This window comes from Anas platyrhynchos, chromosome 21, assembly GCF_047663525.1.
Source record: "Anas platyrhynchos isolate ZD024472 breed Pekin duck chromosome 21, IASCAAS_PekinDuck_T2T, whole genome shotgun sequence".
NCBI classification, from domain to species: Eukaryota; Metazoa; Chordata; class Aves; order Anseriformes; family Anatidae; genus Anas; species Anas platyrhynchos.
This window is the reverse complement of record NC_092607.1, coordinates 13,815,720-13,836,450: the sequence shown is the minus strand read 5'-3', so window position 1 is coordinate 13,836,450 and position 20,731 is coordinate 13,815,720. Positions and strand designations below refer to the sequence as shown.

General features: G+C 40.5%; 1 protein-coding gene and 1 long non-coding RNA gene across 3 annotated transcripts in view; one reads left to right on the top strand and one right to left on the bottom strand.

Annotated features, from left to right (window-relative positions):
- The window catches only part of PHACTR3 (phosphatase and actin regulator 3), a 104,580-nt gene extending 103,749 nt beyond the window's left edge, over window positions 1–831 (bottom strand). The window contains exon 1 of one of the 2 annotated variants that reach the window (XM_027442922.3): window positions 285–831. In XM_027442922.3, the coding sequence (XP_027298723.1) occupies window positions 285–402 (118 nt within the window). In that variant the 5' untranslated portion in view covers window positions 403–831. The remainder of the gene's footprint in view (window positions 1–284) is intronic. The other variant, XM_038166232.2, reaches the window with a different exon arrangement.
- LOC139999251 (uncharacterized) overlaps window positions 1–20,731 on the top strand; it is a 225,352-nt gene that overhangs the window by 75,741 nt on the left and 128,880 nt on the right. The gene's annotated exons all lie outside the window — the stretch shown is intronic.

The following is a 20,731-nucleotide window of genomic DNA, read 5'->3' as shown; positions in this document are numbered from 1 at the left end:
CATCACCACATCCTCCTTACGCACCGCCGATTGAGCTGCGTGCCCCCAACACCCTCCTCCGCGACCACGCTCCCTAAGCCGATTACACCGCTCCCCGCCAGGCGAAAATTACCTTCGGGAGGCAGAAAGCCCCTCGGGCCGCCTCGGCTTCCCCCATCTCCATGGTGACCCCGCTCCCCCCCCACCCCTGCCCCGCAGCGCCCCGCTGCCCGCCGGCCGCCTCGCCCCGCCGCTCCCCGGGGGCTGCCGGTGCCCGGAGCGGGGCGGGGGGCTCGGGCCGTTACCTGCGGGCTCCCCGGCGGCGGCAGCGGCGGCAGCGGCGGGCTCGGTGAGGACGCTGGGGTCGCTGTGCGACCTGCCCCGCGGGGGGAAGCAGCCGGTGCCTTCTTCCGACGCGGCCATCGGGCGGGGGGGGAGCTCAGGGGCGGGCCGAGGCGCTCATGGAGCCGGCAGCGGCCGGGGGATGGAAGGGGTGAGGAGGGGGGGGGGGGGGAGAGAACAACGGGAACGGGGGCACGGGGCGGGGGGCGTCAGCCGGGCAGCGCCAGCCGCGGCAGCATCCTCCCCGGCACCGTCGAGCGGGCTGCGGCGGGGCGCCTACCGCCGGCAAGCGGCAGCTCGGGGGGCGGCTCCGGCCGCCTCAGGGGGGCGGCTGGGCCATGCCGCCGGCCGGGCTGGGGATGAGCCGGGCAGCCAACCGCCGGCCCGGCCCCCCGCCGGCACCTCCCGGGCTGCCCCCCCCCGCCGAGCGCCGCTGCCGGGGCCGCCTCAAGGCGCCGCGCATCGGGATTCTCCCATCGTGCCCCGCGAGCGGCACGCTGACGTCACGGCGGGGCGGGGGGCGCTGGAGGTGGGAGGGGTGGTGGGGGGGGGGGGGGAGCGCCGCACCTGCACCGCACAAAGGCGGAGGGAGCCGCAGGTGCGCGCTGCCGCCGCGCGGCCCCGCCCCGCTCCGCCGCGGGGCACGTGACGTGGGGAGGGGCCGCGCGGGCCGCCCCGCCTCAGCCGCGGGCTGCCTGAGGGGAGCTGGGCGCGGGATGGGGCGGCCGCCTGAGGGGAGCACCCTGAGGGGAGCTTCTACCCCTCCGCCTCTGGAAGTTGCCACGGCTGGGAGCTGAACGGCACCTCCGCTCGGGAGGAGGGTCCCAGGGCGCTCATTTCAGTCATTTCTGAAAGCTCGGGGCAAATGGAGCAGCTTGGTGTTGGTTTAGCTATTAAATCAGTTGGCCGAGTGCGTGCCTTGCTATAGGCAGTTGTTGTGGGACTGGATGTTCCCCGAGGTTGGTGTGGCTCCAGTACAGGTCTGCTCGGGGCTGGGGCAAGCTGTTGGCATAGCGGCACTCAGGTACCCCATGATAACAAAAGTTGAATAAAACATTTATAGCAAAATATCAATGAAGTCCTCATTCAATGAGTACTGTCCCCTCTGGCTTTGCTTAAGGCAGATACAAAGGAAAAAGTAGCGTGTAGGGTAATGTAATCAAAGCCGTACCCTAATGTGATGGAGTAAATTAAGGCAGTGAGGGTATTTGATAGCTTTCTGAGAGCGTAATGTTGCTATCTTGACATATCTTCAATGTCAATTATTGTAATTTCTTCCAAGCCTTTTGAGTTAAACGGCTCATCATAATTCCAAAAGGACAGCTAAATGAGCCATTTTTATCACACTATAAAACATTCCCAAGGAATCAAATAAACAATTAAAAACAGAACATTTTGTTTAAGGGATGGTTTAAAGATATTACAATGTTATTTTGTACCCTTTTTCTCCTAGAGCCAAGCTTTTGAGTTGCCGTGACTCAACTTTGAAAGGCAGTCATGAACTCTAAAATAGACTTTTCTGTGGATACAGAGAGCCGTCTGACATAGGTACTGAGTCCAGTTCTCAAGATAGAAATCTACCCCATATAGTAAAATAATAAGCCAAGTCTTCTGTCTAGTCCTAAAAAGTCGTAAGTTTTATTTCTTTTCTTTAGGTAGCTTTTGGGTCATGCTAGAAAATGTTGATTATTTCTAGTGAATTCTATGAAGTTCTGTCTGTACTAATTGATGCCCTTTCCTTCTGCAGTGAAGAATCATATTGATTTCTGGTATAAAATGTGGACTTCCATGTCAGATTTAGGCATAAGAACAAGACAAATGTATTAAAATAGTTTCAACCCAAGAAAGAATATCTCCAATATGATGTTAGTAACCTCTAGAAACACAAGACAAACAAGATGTTTGTTTTATTTTAACCAATGCGCATACCACTTGCCTCTGTAGTGGGCACTTGATAGGGTCTCCTTGGATCATAAAATATTGTCGGGTAGAAATCAGCCACACAAGGCTAGGATCTGCCTTGCTGATTCAACTTAGTTAAAACATTTCATTGTCTCTCATTCCTGCCAAGCCAAGCATCAAGAGGCTCAGTTTGGGAATAAATCCTAGGCGTTGTGCATGCCAGCTGACAGAGCTGCCCTTAGGCCACCTTGTTTCCAAATGAGCCATCATCACATTTGGGAGAGGGGGTACAAGAAAAAATGAGTTGTGTTAAATTGTTTAAGCCTATGTTGCTAAATAAAGTCTGTTGTGTAAAAATTATGCATGATTGCATTTCTTTTTGTTTCACATTTCATGTATAATAATTACGACAATGATGATGGTAATGCATCTATGTGTACTTTTCATTTCCTGACGTTAAAGTGGGTACAACCTTCTTTCTGGGGGCAAACCAAATCCTTTGACAGGAAAAATAAATGTGAGGTAAAGTGTTTTCTTCACATCAAAGGACCAATGCCAAAAGGAACAGAGCAGTTTCACAGAAGTAAATAAAAGTTGATAGAGGCAAGCACCAACCAATATATTGTATGTACACTTATTTATAAATCCCTCTGAAATTAAAATGAAACTAAGCCTGGTTCTAGCTGTGGGTATTAACACTTGAAAAATTGCCCTTAAGTTCCCTTTTGCTGTGTGATATTCCATAAATGTCGCAAAAACAAATATTTGCAGGATTGGAACAACTCTTAGTAGTAACATGATTTTCCTTTTATTTGCTGACTGTAGCAGTCTTGTGGTAAACAAGTTTGCAACATTTTCCAAGAAAGTACAATGATCTGATATCTTTATTTCTCTCTCAGAGGATCTGTAGCCTTTGATATTTATGATGAAGAGTTATGAAAGTTTTCAAGCTTAGTGGCAGATATTTCTGCAATTGGAGTCCATTCAGCTGGGGAAAACAAAAAAAAAAAAAAAAAAAGCTTCTTAAAATGACATATTCACGTAAGGAACACAAAGGGGAAAACATATTTTGCTTGATACATATTCTCCAAGCAAACTAATGCATATGCACTTGATGTACCTTCCCTTGATAATTTATAGAAAAGGAATGATACAAGTGGTTGGCATGGTTAGAGTCTTCTGTTTCTTAGACAGCTGAACTTCTGTTTCATGATCTAGCTATGTAGAGCGAAATCCTAAGTTGTGTTAGAAATAAATAATTCTCTGAAGAGAAGGAAAAAATAGGTGAGTCATGACAGTACTGTTTCTATTGATTCAGCAGAATATTAAACAGCCTCATTGTTGGCAATCTGAAGACTGTAGATAGCTCTCATCTTTCTGTGCTATTATTTAGAAAAAATCAGTTCAGAATACATTTGGATCAACAGCATCATCTTTCATGTTAAAATTGTTTTGATGACCGAGGGACAAATAGCCTTGCTCAGAGCAGTTTTCTTAGATGCAACACAAGAAAGCATTTGTTCTGTTGCTGAGTCTTAACCTATTTTTTTGAGATTTTTTGCCAGCCTGCTGTGGTTCAGTATGCTTATACTAACAACAAAGAGGAGCATTCCAGTGCTTAAAAGGCTCTTGTCTCTATTTACTTCATGTTTGTGTATTTTTCTTCCTCAAATGCATTCGTGGTAAAGAGGGCATAGGGCCTATTTTGAGCCTTTATTTGTCAAGAAGATAAATGCACATCACTGAGTACACATAGAAGTATCATTCTGCAGTCACAACTTTGTCAGCACAAAGACTTGAAAGATGTCTTCTCCCAAGCATGATGATGTACTTGCTACTATAGAAGGCAAATAAAAAAAAGAATAAGCCTGAGGGACTTGTTTATTGGTGGTTTCACGTGCATATTCATATTTAACATCTCGGATACTCAGGAGCTATTCTAGGAATCACCCATGTGATTTTCTGATTTTCATGTTTGCTTTCTTCCACAGCTCTAGTGCTCTGTCTGTCATTTTATAAGTGAAGAAGAGGTGGGCAAGAAACGTGAAGCAAGACACTGCCTGCCTTCTTGACAAACAGCTCTTCTCACACAGTCCTTCCACGCCTCTGTGCAATGGCAAAGGGAGGCTGAACATCTACTCTGTAACCCTGATTCCAAACTGTGCGGCTTATAATAGTAACAGCAGCATCATATCTGTGGTGAGGGAACTCCTATCTGTGCCACACAAAGGCCCAGGGGGAGTTTTAGGGACGTGATTGCTGTGCCTAGTAGCTGTGTGTAAGGAGCAAGGAGCAGGCAGCTGTGTGGGGAAGGCGGGGAGGACCCCTGCAGTGCTGTCGAGGCCAGTGATGCCAGGGGAGATGCATGTGGAAGCATAGCTTCTGCCAGTTCAGGCTTCGAGGGGATGAGTCTCACTTTCCATTTTTCTCCCCTTTAAACTTCAAAACAGCTGAGTAAAATGGGGGTATGCACAACTCCCATGGCAGGTCCAAATCTTCGTCCTTTCTTCATTACCTTTGGGGAATGAATATTCTGTTTTATGCGTCTATTTTATAAGTACAGTTTTCTCAAGGAATACAGCTGGAAGTTCCTCATCATTCTCATTTGCATCCTCTAAGTATTCCATGGTCCTTCTCAGATATCCAAAAATATGAAAAACTGCAGACATGTGGGGTCTGAGAGCTATGGCCAGCGTCACTTGGATGGCAGGCTGTACTCATCACTATGGGAAAACCCATGGACGTGCTTCTTATCACACCCACAGTCAGGAATGGCCTCATCCCCTGTGAGGGAACCTTCCCACTGTCTTCATTTCACCCTCCCTGCAGGAGCCCCCTCCACGCCACCTTTCCCTGGAGCCACCCGTGGGACTGTAGCGCAGCCACTACCCCGCAGCACCAGACACGAGAGGCACGTGGCACCACACCCACAGGCACCTCATGGCCCCTAACAGCCCCAATGGCCCCAATGACATTCCACTAGAAAATATAAATGAAGAAAGAAGACTTCTTGTTTTGCTGTTGGAAGTGTTCCTATTGTAGAAGCAACACAGCCCATATTTTCCGGAATGCACCATTATCAGAGATGTCTTTTCTTTTTATGATTTATTGTATTCAAACAGTGTATTCTGATTAGATCCCACCTTGCTGTTACCAATTCTGGAATATTTTTTATTTATAACCTTTTCACCTTAATTCAAAGAGCAAAGATCTTTGAGTTGTCAGCAGAAGCAGGAAGGGAAGCATGGTGTTCTGTGATACTTGGATGAGAGCTGGGGAATCTTTGACATAGAGCTGCAGGACAGAATTCTGATTCCACTCATGTTGGTTTCAAGTTTTACTTTACTGGTGTTCTGATGTCATCTGTATATCAGTTTAATTTCTTGTGTGACACCTGAGTTTGACAGGTGCTTCATGCAGACCCCAATCCACAAGAAATTTGGCCATTGCAGAGTTAAAATACTTTGGAGGCCAGTGGTAAATGAAACTAGTGACAGAGCTTCATTCAGTAAATCACCATTTGCAGTTCTTGGGGACCTGAAATCTAATGAAGACCATAATAGCCAGAAGTTGTGAGCATCTCACAGAAAACACAACCTCATATAACTGGGAGCTACCATGGGCTCATCTTCATGGAGGACAAAGAGTAAGTCTAGTGTTGGTCAGGAGCTGAGAGAATGAAAGATTGACTTGATCAGAACTCTTAATAAACAAGGTCTAAATTAGCTGCACAGTATCTCTTTTGAGATGGTAATTGTGTATTATGTGGCTCTTCAGAAGCCATAGACTTGGGTTCCAATTCTCCTACTCGGCTGTTACCCAGTGGAGCAGAAGGGGCAGTGGAGCTGCAGCACGCGGGACTCATTTAAGAGAATTAAACTTGACTTTTTTGCTTCCCTAGGGAGGAACGCAGTGGTTCAGTCTCTGTGATCTTTTACTTGATCTTTCGTACTTGTCTGAGTACTCCTGTGTGCTTCTTGGTTTTATATATGTCTGGGATAGAGTATACTTTAGGATGACTCCATCCATTCAATTTACTGCTCACCAATTCCTGAAGGAAAAGTTGAGAAGGGAAAGAAGACAGCAAATATTTTCAAATAATTTTCTGGAATTTTAAATTTTTGATTACTTTGAAGGAAAATACAGACAGAATAACATTTCTACTAATATACAGTGAAGTTACTGCTTTGTAAAAGATAAAGTGAGTACTTAGTGTTTTCCATCCTCATTTAGGCAAAATATGCATGTGCAGTAAGATTATTGCTACAGACGTTGTGCTTCTGCTCTTTTGCAGATGTAGTAAGTCATGTTGAGAAATCATTCTTCAGCAAAAACTGAGCAAAATCTTTTTTACTTTTTCAGTACCATTTTTTTGACAGTTGTGAATGTTGCCATGACAGCAGGCAATCTTAAAACATCCTGCTCGCCTACAGTATTACAGTTTAGTATGTTGCTTCCTAATGGCACAGGTGCCACCTTGCTGCAAATTTTGGAAGGGCAGGCTTCTTAGCAATTTGAAGACAATTTGTTTGGTGGACAGAGGTAGAGGTTGAGGTTGTTTTTCTAGGATTGTTTTTAATGGTGAAGTTTTAACCTGAAAAGTTAGCCCCAGACAGAATTAGTTGGATGTCCTGTTCCATGACTTCAAAGATGGAGACTATGGCATTGACATAAGGAAAATTTAAAAAAAAAAAAAAAATGGAAATCTTTGTAGTGCAGTTCTGCTGTAAAATGCACTTTTCCAGCTTGGCTTCTGGACAGCAGTAGGCTGTAGTCAGGTGAACACCTTCAAACTAAGCATCTTCACTAAGGAGAGAGCATCTGTTTAATACAGTCTGGGAGAACAGTTAACATGATATGGGGATTTCAACAACAATTTAGTTTCAGAAGTTCTGCTTTGTCCTTCTTGATCTGTGCAGGGTAGTTTGCTGTCTCTCTCAGTTGTGCTGGTATAATTGTGAGACTGTGGTATAAACTGAATCAATGAAAAGACCGAGTTAAAAACCAGTCCCGTCCCTTTAGTACTACTTCTAACATGGCTTATGTCAGTGATCAGATTTTCTGTAAGGTCATGTGAAGAGTTGCATCAGCACAATTGGCAGGGTTGCAAATTACTAGCTCTGCAGGGTCTGTTGTGCAAAAATAATTTATGGGGATTTTGTTCGCAAAGTCCTCTTACCATGTAATTACATTGAAAGTAGCATTCTAACAAAGCAGGCTTAGCACTCACCAATACATTGAGGAAACACTCTAAAATACTGTAGTGAGGAGCGGATTTAAGGGAGTGCTGCCTCTGTATTTGAAGGACATTGGATGTGGCTCTGAAATTTATTCTGCAAGGCCAAGAGCCCCAACTGCTTCCAGCATTTCAAAGCTGTTGGCATCATCTATTGTGAAGCCAGAGCAACAAGGAAAATCCACATATTGTCAGATGCTTGTCTCACAAACGTGTAACATTTGGGTTGTATACCACCTAAGTGACCTCTGTGCAAGTGTACGGCAATGTTAGGTAACTGGGAAAGGATGCCAGTTTACACAAAAAGCAGTACAAGGAATGGTACTAAAAGCAGAGACATGGGTAAACTGAAATATGGGATGGGATTTAGAGCTTGTTCCCAAAGCTTTTCAAGGTAAGAGTCACATTGTTTTCAGTTAGAGGTTATCCCTACTGCACACCTCTCGTTGTTATTCAAATATGTCCTTCTAGGTCTGGTTATTAAAAAGTGCACTGGAAAAGAATTCCCAAGATCAATTTAATATCATCAGAGAACATATAGATATTTTCAGGCCTCTCTCCTACAAACTACTTCTGCAAGGCTACGTCCTTCAAATGCTAAGGTCCAGTTGCAGAACTAGGTTTTTTATTATTAATGTGCAGTCTAAAAATACGCTTTAATTTAACCCAATTTGAAATACAGAGACCTTGAACACTATTATTGGCCAACTATGCAAATAATTATGTACATGAATGGCTTATAAATCTCAGTAGTCATTTGTAGGCATGCATATTGGAGGAAGATGTCCATATATCTACAGCTAAGGATTTTATGACCCGTAGGATTTATATGTAGGTAATTATATCCTTGGTTAGTGAGCTAACAGACTGGGGGGAGGGATGGTGTTGTGTGTTTTGTTTTTTTTTTATTCCCCATAAAAAATAAAGTGGAAATATTTCAGAATTTATTTTAGAGAATGGCAAGTCTAATCAGATCAGTCAGGAAAGATATCAGTAGGTTTATATTATCAAAAATCATTCAGAAGACATGAATTATTTTAACATTTTGTCTTCTCTTCCCTTGGTTTTGTGACTGTTGCAAAAATTCTGATTATTAATGCATTTTGAACAGAACTTGTCAAAAATATTTTTTTTCTCTATTTGTGAAGATGTCATATGTGTGCATCTGAATGGTACAGTATGTACATGTTAAATCTTCATGTAGGCCTCCAGCTGGACTTGTTGAATAGCAGACCAGCTGACAATGTAAGAATGTCTCAGTTTGTGTATTTTGCTCAACACAAATGTCATATAAATATTGTATATGAAGATATTTCCAATTCTGTAGAAGACAGTTACTTGGTCCAGGCTTGGGTCCGTTTATTATTACTATTATTTTTCACCTGCATTTTCCTCTTCAGAGCAACGAGGACCTCTGCTTAAGACTATGGGGAGCTCTATTTAATTATTATTGGCAGTCTGCAGTCCTTTGTGCTGTCAAGAAACTCATGATGCTAATGGATGATACCGCAAGCACTCAGTAGTGGTTTTATCCTCAGTGGTTTGTGCTTTCTTTGGTTGAATAAATATCTGATGGAGTTGAGAGAATATGCTATGAAACATAACAGGAAATTATTGGCAGCCCTACCAGGGAGCCATAGGAATTACATCATTATTTTAAAGGTTAATTTTGCCATCGAGCCTTTATTAATGCATCTAAAGTAATGAATATCAAAGTACAATTTATTTTTATTGACACTTTACAACAGCAGTGTTAGCACGCCAATGGTTGTGGAAACGTGTCAGTTACTACGAGCAGGAGGTAATAGTCTCCAGTCAGTCTCCTATATACCAGCACTTCAGAAGTCTGGAGAAAGTCGTCAATGACAGAAGCAATTCTGTATCACAGCAGTATCTGGGGGGTTCCCAACCCATTATGGGCCTCTGATACAGTTATCATGATGGAGGTTGAGAAGTACTGGGAGACTTAACTGAGTTTTTACTGTATCAAGGATTCTACAGACATAGACTTTTCAAAATATCCCAAATTACCTGGATATGTATTGAATTAGAGCAGTAATTTTTACAAGCCAAGTAGCAACCTCGCTTCATCTGTAGACATTCAAATGAGTTTAGAAATCTCCCTCTACTCCCATCCCGGATTGTGCAAGTACGGCAGAAACTTTCAAACATGTCTTTCTTTGAAGAAAGAAAAAAAATATTTTCCTTATATTTCTAGTGTAATAGTGAGTGGAAAGACTTGTTTTTTCACTGGGGTAATTATGCTAAGAATAGCTCTGCCGAGATGGAACAAAGTCCTGCCAGGCCTGTGTCCTGCCAGAGGCAGACCAAGCAGATACCGTGGGCAGGCATATCTGATATTTCTTCCTAATGCTCCTCAGCTATTTCAGTCTTCTCACACTGGATGAGAACATCTCAGTGTATATCTGTCCCGAATTCTTGCCTGGTCTGTCCCCTAAACCCTTGCAAATTTCTAGCAGCCACAATATGCTTTGGCAAGGAGTTCTGCAGGTTTGCTACCCATTTCATGAATGCCAACTAAACTGCATTTGTTTTGAACGCTGATTTTGCTCATTTTATTTACTATCCTCTAGTCAGCTGTTTACCATTCCATGGATAGCAATTGATCTATTATCTCTCAATAACTGGCAGCTGCAGAGCAGATTGTGTCATCAAATACTCTGTTTCTTAGGAAGGTGTCAAAGACTAAGGAAAGTGATGGATAGTACTTAGTAAGTGAAAGGTGTTGACTATAATAGCAGGCAAGGACCTAGTATGATTGGGAGAAAAGGTAATTCTTGCAATAATATGGTGCGTTCTATGGATATGTTGATAGACTTTCTTTATTTCGTGTTATTTTAGTCTCTACAGCCACTATACAGCCTCTTCCTTGTCTCATTGGTAAGTACCCAAAAAATGAAATCTAGGTCTGAAAGGAGGTTTCTAATTTAAACTTTTTTTTTCTTTTTCATGTCCTGCCTTGTGCTGTCTACACTTAGGTTCTCCTTCAAAACTAAATCCTTCAGTAGGGTCAACTCATGCCACTCTAGCCTTATGGCTTTTACTTAATTAAACACATACTCTTAAGTTACTGTCTCTATGTTAAATTCTGTGCCTTCAGCGAGAAAGAGAATTATTGCCCCTTTTACTAAATAGTAAATAATAACAGCTACTACAGCTAATGTGTATTATCCCATAAGGGGGAGAAGGGATGTCTTCATGCCTGTACAAGTGGTTTGTATGTCTTACTATTGGTTGTCCTCATTTTATTCTTTTAAGGGAGTAGAAAAGAAGTCAGGTCTTTGTATTTATTTATTTTTTCTTTATTCTGGATCACTAGTCTGCTACAGCTAGCAGTTATCAGACCCTAATTTTTTGGCCTTGATACCACAGAAACATTGTGCTTACTGTACTGTGGATAGTTCTTCCTACTTTAGCCTGTAATTGAACAGAACAATTCTGTATTGGAATTTGTGTTTGTGTGGTTTATTTTTTCAGAACTGGTCCTTCAGTGCCAATCCAGTCAAGGATGCAATTCTTCCCAACATATTATAGATGACTCTGTGGTTTGCAATGTCACTTACAAAGTAAATTTTAGTGGATTTTTTTCTACTCTGTTTGGTTAGCAAATTTGAAACATTTGTGAAGCTGTTCTCATCCTTTCCACTTTTGAAATTTTATGAATCACAGAAAGTAAGGCAACTTTTAGACCTATAGAAGTCATATGCTCAGTATTTTTTCTGAAACTCTCTAATTACAAGCAATGAGTGTAAAAGAGCATGCTCTGAAGCCCTTTTTCTAAACAGACAGTATCAACATTGAGATAATATCAAATCAAGTATCTTATCTGCAGTTACTAGCACTTTATTCCTTAAAGTGGCTTTTAATGGTTTTATTCCATTTATTCTGTCTGTTCTCTTTTAAAATACATAATCCAACTTAATTAAATTGTTCCACTTCATTATTTTTTTTTCTTGTCCGGCTCACAATGTGAAGCTATTATTCTAAGAGCTGCTTGGTTTGGATTTTTTGCATCTTACCTTACAGATCTTACAGTGTAGCTGGAAAAGTAGAAATAAAGCATAGTTACCAAAAGCTATAAAGAAAAGCTTTCTGAAAGGTCAAGAGAATGGAGTTGTATGTACTAGAAATCATACTGGAGTGCTCCCGGATTTCATTTTATTCTTGATCACAAGGATAGAATTCAACCGGTAGCAGCAGTAGTCCCATGTTTGTGTTTTAGTGTTGCACAACTCTGAGAATAATTCAGGATATTTCTTCTTTCAGAGTACATTTCTCTGAACTCCCACTCTGGCTTGGCATTGAAATAGAATGTGGGTTAGCTGTCTGGAACATTTTGTATTTCAACACTAATCAAAAGTGTTGTGCTCAGAATTTGCCTTTCACTTGTAATATTCTGATCTTCTGTGCTTTTGGCAATCAAAAATATACCGTGACATTCTTAGAGACACATTTTTGGCCATTCAGGTTTGGAAATGCAGCTAAGTGTATTTTCACTTTAAACATATCCCTACATCAAATAAAAAGTTTAAGTAAATAATTTTAACAGTTACTTTCCGGCTTGTGGTTGGCTGGGACTGGAATGGGCAGGTATCAGACAGGTGCCTTTTGTGGCTGCACACTGAGCTGAGCTTTCTCAAGAGGTCAGCCTACTGAACCAGAACTTTACAGCACCATCCCTGTCTTCAGCCTCACAAAACTCTGCACAGAATTTTCCCTGGGCCCTGTGCTAACTTCACGTGATGCTCCTACGTGAAAACATTGGGGAGATGGAAAAGGTTGATGGTCCCAGGCCTATTTTATGAGGCGTGTTTCAGCCCAAAATAGGCACCCATTTTGCAATGTGGTTGTCTCCTCTGAGAAGTCTAGACGGAGCAGAAGGAATGGTTTTCTCCTTGTGCCACCATTTGTAGGATGAGAGATAAATTTGCACAGCTGGATCATGTAAGAGTCAAAAGGTTCTCTGCTTTGATATCTATCAGTGTGACACTTAGTATCCTAAAGCACAATCAGACTTTGTTCAACATGTTCTGAGTAATTCCAGACACATCCATCCTTGAACTTTCGTGGCTTATTTCATCCCTTAAGGAAGAACAAGATTTGGGGCTGTGCAGAAGACTGAAGCAAGCACAACTGCTATCTCTCTCTCAAGACTTGCTAATTTCTTAATAGATAATTTTTACAAACTCTGACCCCAGTTCTCTTCATATCAACTGACCAGCTCATGTGTGTCTGGACAAGGCGATTAATTTTGTTGCTGAAACAGGTTTGCAACAATTAAACGTGCAGGAATATGATCATACTAAGAGCAAAGAAAGGGAATGAATGTAACTTACCTTTTTCTTTGTATGGTGTTACCTGAATCTTTGCTTTAAGGCACTACCCATTTCTCAGTGATTTGTTAAAGCTTCAGGGTCAGAAAGTCTGCAGACATACTAAAATGCTCAAATTACTCACATTTAAACAGGAAATATTTGACTTCTTATTAGCATTTAAAATGTAAACTCAATTTTAACTAATGGACTTTCTAGTTCACTTCTGCAAGCTGTCGCCATCAGACAGGATTACCTGTGTACTGGGTTTGACCCCCGTGGTGAGAGGTGCTGATCTTACATTTAGTCGTGGCTGACAACAGGTACTGTTGAATAGTTTGATTACTTTGCATATTTTTATATGCAGAGTATTTTGAGTGACAAACCACTAGAGGGCACAATGTGATTGTATCTTTTCTGAAGTAGGGTGTGGTAGCCAAACAGAAAAATGTGAAGTTAAATATTTTTTTTTTTCATATTTCGAAAGAATCCTGGTGTATTGCACAAAATAGAGTATATTAGGCTGAGGTTTTAGCATCTCTGGCTTTTCATTTTGCGCATCAAATTATTTCTCTTGAATGTTGATATGCTAACGTTAGAAGTCCTCACCAATTCCTGCCCAGTAAAGATTTTCACAGGGATCTATTATCTCGCTAGGAAAAGACCAGTATAGTAATTAATATAAGACCAGTGTAGTAATTAATGTGTGAGCTATTTTTCCTTTGAGGCTGAGTAATGGTGCTTTGATGTATGCTCTGTAGGTAACCTTCGATCAATCTAGTTCCATTTTTGCTTAGTTCTTCAAAAATAAATAAATAAAACAAGAGAGAAAACGCCACTTTTATCCCAAATTGTTATGATTCAGCAATCAGGTGGATTCATAGGGTGAATCCACCCCAGGTAAGCAAACTCTTAGAAATGGTGATTTAAAGAGAAAATGCTGCGTTGTTTTTCTTCTGAATTCAGTGGGCTTAGCTTCAGTAGTTAAAAGGCAGTGTCTATATATTTTGCATTATTATTGCTTTCTGATTGTGCCATTTCTTATATTCAGAAGTAGATGAAAATATTGAAATTATGAACTGTTCTACAGCTTGTAATTAAGGTATCTTTATAAGAGTCAATTGAATTCATCTACATATTTTAAGAATCATGTTTTAAGATGTGCAAGCAAATATGTGAAAGTTGATTAATATAGAGAGATTAAACCTGGCCTTAATTTCCCAATAGTATAGCCATCCAAATGATGTCTAATGGATTTTGTAGGTAATGCCACTTAGGGCAGGAAAGGCTCTAAAAATTTTGATGGTACTGGGTTTTGTTTGCTTGTTTGCTTTGGTTTCATTTGTTTTGCTCAACCTGAGTGTTTACTCAAGATCTATGAAGTGTTCAGGACTTGGGACTAGGAGAAGAAATTATGGCTAATTAGGGGGGGGAAATGCATTTTGATTGATTTCCATGAATCTTCCTACCTGCTTTTTAGGACGTAGCATGAGTACTTCTAGGAATTCCCATGGGGAGCTTTAAAGGAATTTTCTCAATGTCTTCCTAGGAATTCTTTTGGGTGATTTCTGGGAATGGCCTGGTGTTCTCTAGAAATTTTTCACCTACTTTCTAGGAATTATCCCTGTTCTCTTTTGACATTTCTAGGAAGTTCTGTAGTTTTATAGGAATTCCCTGGGGTGTTTGGGGAACTTGGGTGTTTAAAATAGTTCTAGGAATTTTTGGAACTGCTCTACTGTATGTAGAACATTCCTGTGGATTCCTGGAGCTTAGTAGACTTTTTCAGGATATTCTAGGAATTTGGTGGGAGATAATGTGTATGGGAGATGGTGTCTATAATTGTGCTGAGAATGCTTGTAACCTGCTAGGTGGGTTCTCAGGCTTTCTCAGTATTTCATGATGAAAAATCTTTTTAGGAATTATGAGAGTTTTGTAAGAATCTTTCTAGGTTTTCTAAGAGTTTCTGAAACTTTTTAGGAACTTTCACAGTCCTTCTTGAAGTTCTTAAGTTTATAACTTTTTCAGGAGTATTTGGGTCTTTCTAGGAGTTTTCCTGGTGTTTCCAGGACTCTAGAAACTGAGACCTATTTTATGTTTAATGTATTGAAAGTCTAGGAAAACATTTAACAAGTTATCTTGGAATTAATTGACCTAGAACATTTCTAGGTATTTCCTTAGCTTTTGTAGGAATTCCTGAGTGATAGCCTTTCTAGGAATTCTTGGACTGAGAATTTTTGTAAGGTTTACTGGATCTATAAATTTTCCTGGAAGTTTTTCTCCCTTCTTATGGGGATTTCTGGATCTGGAACCTGAAGTATTTCATGTGGTGTTCTGGGAGTTTCCCTTCCTAGATGTGAAACCATTCAAGAAATTTTCCCAGGATTTATTAGGAAATCTTGGACCTGGAGTATTTCTAAGAGTTTCCTGCAAACATTCTTACAGGAGCTATTGTATTTACTGATGTCCCAAATGCCTCTGTTTTGCTTCAAGTTTTAAAAAATAAAAAATAGGCAGCTTTGTACTTGAGTGGAAGTTTCAACTAACTTCAGTGTATGCTAGTATTCTCTGGACACTAACAGAAATTCTTCAGTTAATGTTATGCGCTCCCATCTGAGGAGGAGCACAGCAGTTAGATGTGATGTGACACATGAGTTTAGGATCTTGTGAGTCTGTTGGCCTTTTGCCAGTGAGAGAGTTTTATCACAGAGAAGATAGGTGCAGATATTTCAGTTAACTGACAAGGCTAAGGCTGTAGCACTGCTAAATCTTAAAGCATAATAATACAGCATGTAGTACATCTTTGAGGTCAAGTGTGAAGATTAGGAAAGTATCAGCTTGCCAAACTGAGTAGAGAAATTATTCCTATGGACCACAAGAACTAATATATTGCTCACATAGCATAATACATGCAAAGGCAAGTTATTAAATGTTTACTCTTCTTCTGCCAAATACCTGGAGCACTAACCTTAACTGGACTTGAAAAAAAATGTTTATATATTTCCCTTTAGGGTTCTAGAGTCTTAAACTGGTGTGAACCACATGGTTGTTTTCCTCAGTACTGAGTTAGCTTTTGTGGTCTAAATTAATGTGGAGAATAAGCCCTCTCTTCCCAGAATGTCCTGTTGCAGAAGGGATTATGTTTTTCTGAGAAGAAAATTAGTTGAGAACAGGATATAGGGAGTGTTGACTAATCAATGGAATATGTCAGAGCTACCTGAAAACATCTAATCCTACCAGCTATCTCTTAGCATTAAAATAAATAAATAAATAAAATAAAAATTCCCATGTTATTCAGGTCTCTTACTTAGCAAGGTATAATCTACAAATACATGTTTTGCACCGGGAGGTGCTGGTCCATTATGATCCCAGTAAGAAAGACACTCAGCTGCTCCAAGGTATCACTTAAAATGGTATTTATTAGAGCTAACACTATAACACTATACAAAGACAGTAATACAGATAATATCATGTCCCTTTAGATGCTAGGAAGCCAAGTGAAGTGGCCTCAAGTGCACCACGTGAACCTGCTCATAGAAGACGTTATCTCATTTTGGTTATTTGAGCTATTATAGGATTTAATTATTAAAAAAAAAAAAATCAACACTTCTAATGTTAAACAAAGGATGTTTGTGTGAGAATTTATTGCTGCACTTTATCTAAAGGCAAGGCCATGGAGGTGGTATAATCATTGATACTAAACAGGAGCTGCCTGCAGGCTCTGTAGTTACAGTAAGCCAAGTTTATCCTGCAGCCAAGGAATCTGTGCAGCGCAGTGAATGCCTGAAGGCCATGCTGTACATGCAGCACAGCCTGGTCCTGCTCAGGCTAAGTGTTCTGTAGATCTGTCTCCTTGATGTACAATGTTCATTCAGCAAGCATCACTACGTGCACAGTCCTCCCACAGAACATCTGAAAATTGGAAAACTCTACCTCCCAAATGGGATATGAACTGGGGTTTGATACTATGAAAGGCTCTCATGTACATACCACTGCCACCTGAGAAGTGTTGGAGCACTTTAATGTCTTGTGTACCTAACAGGATGAGACTGTTGGCTTTTAGCTTAATGTTCTTAATATATATGCTTTGTACATACTAACAACAAATTATTTGCAGGTGATCATCACCTGAGAAAGCTACCTTTTCCCCTCTTGTACAGAAGAGACCATAGGCTAGCCACCACTTAGGTCACTTTCCAATCTTTGAAGAAAAAGTTATACACGTCAGATACCGTGCTGACCAGAATAATGGTATTGCATGTCTCTGGAACTCTGGGAGTCAACCAACTCAGCTTCTGCTGTTTTAACAACAGCTGGTCATGTTCAACAAACCTGATATTCACCAAAACCAATGTTAACTCAGTGGAAACTCAGAAACAAATGTCCTGGCATCAAGATGTGTCATGCTGTATAATGGCAAGTCGAATAACACTTCTCGCTACAGAGTTAACACAAGACTGCATGATAAAATGCTATTTAAAAAAAAAAAAAAGTCACAGCAGCAGACTTAGACAATTTAGTAGGTCTGTAGCTTGAACATTCAGTGACAAAATTAGAATGTTATAGTTTCTCAATTTCCTTCCTTCTTTTCACGTCAATTTATATAAAATGTATTAGAAAACTAGCCAAAAGTAAGCATAGCTATAGCATCACTCAAACTAAGCAGCCGAGGAACTATTTGTTATTTTGTGACTCCTGAAATAGAATTGTATTATTGAAAGCGACAGCAGAGAGAACAGTCTATAGGAGTCCATTAAAGCTTCATAATGCTGTGAGTTCAATTTAAGACTTTGGTTCATAGAGTTGTGTTGAACAGACTCACCTTGCTTCCCACTAAGTACAAGTCATTCTTCTTGATAGATTCTGAGAACTAAATTATGTATTAGAAACCCTATATGAGGAGAAACAATCACTGAAGCACCGTGGGAATAAGAGAGGAAATTTAACTGCCTCTACAGGGTACCATTAAAAACTACCAAAGGCCTCTTTCATGATCATTACACAGGTATTAGTAGCCAGCAAGCAGCATTTGAGAAGTGTGAATAGCAAAGCTGGCGTGACAAGTTAGAGGAGAAAGGCACTCTTCTGTGCTTCCTGTTGAAATGTTGTACTGAATCAGTGTTATGTCAAAGGAATGGCTACAACCAGAACAATCAGGGATTTTGAGGTAAGAACTATATGATACTGGTTTTATCATGCTTGTAAATGGTGTTACCAAAACTGGCTGGCTTTCATATAAGCTGTAGTTCATTTGGTCAAATTACCAACACATTTCTCTTCATGCCTTCTTGGGAGACAGCTCCATTTATCCTAAAATAGCATCCTTATTGGCAGAAAAACAAGCCTTCAGACAAGACATGCAGAAGTGATCCATTTCTCCCTTAGCTCAGGCATCTTGTTTATTTTAAAACATATTTTTTAGAAGAACATGTGTTGCTGAAGCAGTTGTTTCAAACAGGTGGTTCTTCTTACTGAATTCTGCAACTTATTTGGTTAGGTTAAGATCTAAAAGATTTATTAGTTTCCTGTCATCTACGTTCTTTTTTTTGTTGTAATCAGGGAATATCTAGTAGCAAACTGGAAACTAAGATTCCAGAACTCTCGTTTATTGCTTTGTATGATCTGTTTGGACACGTCCTGAAGTAAACAAGTTAAGCTAAAAGGCCAAGCAAAGACTCTACAAGATACGTTACACAAAGATAACTACCCACGTGTTGTACTGGGGAGGGAAACATTGCAATTGGATAGTCCTCTTCTACCCTTCCTGATGTGGAATTTTTAACTGAACACTAATGGTGCACAGGCAAAAACAGTTTAAATAGAAAACTGAGATGAAACTTGATTTCCTTTTTAATACTAGTATATGAAGTGGTTGCTGTTGTGAAAGGTGACAGACATTGACTAGACCTCTTCCAGTCCTCTCTGGAGTAAAAATTTAAAATATGGAGGTTTGAATAAATCTGGGGGGTGGGGTAAATCCAAACAAACAAGTAGCTGACACTTCAGTTTTGAGTTTTTTTCTGGTATGGTAGCCAGGGCCTAGATTCTGCAGCAGAAGGTTTAGCCTTGTGAGGCAAAACATTCAAAAATAAATCACAACCTGAGGCAATTGATGCAGACCTTGGGCCTAAACAGTCTGTAGTATTTAGCTGTATTGTAAGTTTTGTGTAGACAGTTACTCGCTTGGTCATTTTTAAGACTTGATGATGAAGCACTTTCATTTAAACCTACTTTTCACAAAGATAAATTGTTTACTTTTATATTCATCACCCTTATTTTCTGTATTTCCTTGTTCTCTTCTTTGTCCAGCAATCGGGTCTGTTGGAAAAGAGATCAAATACCTCAAGTAGATATTTTTTTTTATCTATGTTATTTCCTTTTTATAAGAACCCTACTTAAAAATCTTTTTTGGCAGGAAGAAAATAATAGAGATGGGAAGCATCTGATAGCAAATGAACTGAAGGTCTACAAAATATTTTTTTATCTATAACAAATGTTATAGATAACTACACATCTCTACTGCTAGTCTGTCCCGTAGAGTATTTCTGGTCTTTCAATTTGTAGGTCTACTTGCAAAATACAATCTTTTTTAATTATATAGGAATTTTAATTAAGGATAATCAGGCATATTATACGAATAGTTATTTCTGATTGCAATATTTGTATTGTAAGAATTCTGTTGTTTTTATATCAATTATATTGACTGAAATTAAAATGATGGAAGCTTATAGCCTCTTGATAATGTTTTAGTATACATAAAGTAAGATACATCCGTTGATGAAGCTGTAACACTTCTAGATAATGCTGTAGCAAAATGATCTTTGGCCTGATGAAGATACTTGAAATTATAAAATCACAGAATAGCTCAGGTTGGAAGGGACTTTGAAGACCATGCAGTTCCAAGCCCCTGCCATGGCAGCTAACAGCTTTCCCAGAAAATAATGTATAAGGTAACGCTGATGAACTGTGGAAAATGCATTTCAAGCTGTAGTATCGGCACAAAATACTGGAGAATTGTTCAATTAGCTGAAGGGCACAGGGCTTTGTCACTGACCTCCAGCAAGCCTCTTTGATTAGGCGCACATAAACAAGTTACTTTGGGGCAAACAGCTGTGCAAACTTGACATATTTCAGCTTCTTGGTAGTATTGCCAAATAGCCATTCTTACCCCAGGCTCAGATTTCATGCTACACCTGACCACTGATTATTTGGCAAAAGGGGCATGCATAGCATGTCTTAACTTGTTGGGCCTTTTCAACTCTCTCCATCTCCTTCCCACCTTTTTGAGGGAGAAAAGGGCTGTGCTCCTGAGAAGACCAGCAGAAGAGCCTGGCTGGTGTTCTGCACTCATCCTATTTGGTTATTTTCCCAAAGGAGAGAAGCCAAAAAGCAAAATGTCAGGTAGTGTAAACTTCTAAGACAACACTAAAAGCATAAATCTTCCTTGATTAGCTGGCTTGTTTTTAAAGAAATGTAAATTTTTTTCACTGGTGTAGACTGATGTAGGTTACCAGGAATGTCAGAAGCAAGCCGAGTTCCTAGAAGCTTCTTTCATCTCCCAACTTTGTTCATCCATATCCTCAGTATGAATTGGATTTAGTGATATCCTTCAGGAGTACTACGGACAGACCGTGGCTCTGTCATCAGCACTCATTCTGTTGCAGTAGCAAGAAAGCAATTTCAGCTGTGGAGGCAAAAATGAATTTTGCAACCTCAGACCTGAGGGAATATCTAATTATCCCTGGAAGGTGGGCATGCTTGGGTTGTGTGAGTAACTGGTGCTGCTGAAAGAAAACAGATTTTTAAAAAAGGCTTCTTTCCCATACACAGTATAATCTGACCTCAGCAACAAAAGTTACCTGGGTTCTGCAGAACTTTTGAGGACTGTTTTCTGGCAGCATACTGCAGGCAGGAGCTGCTGATCCTATACTGTCAGACATCA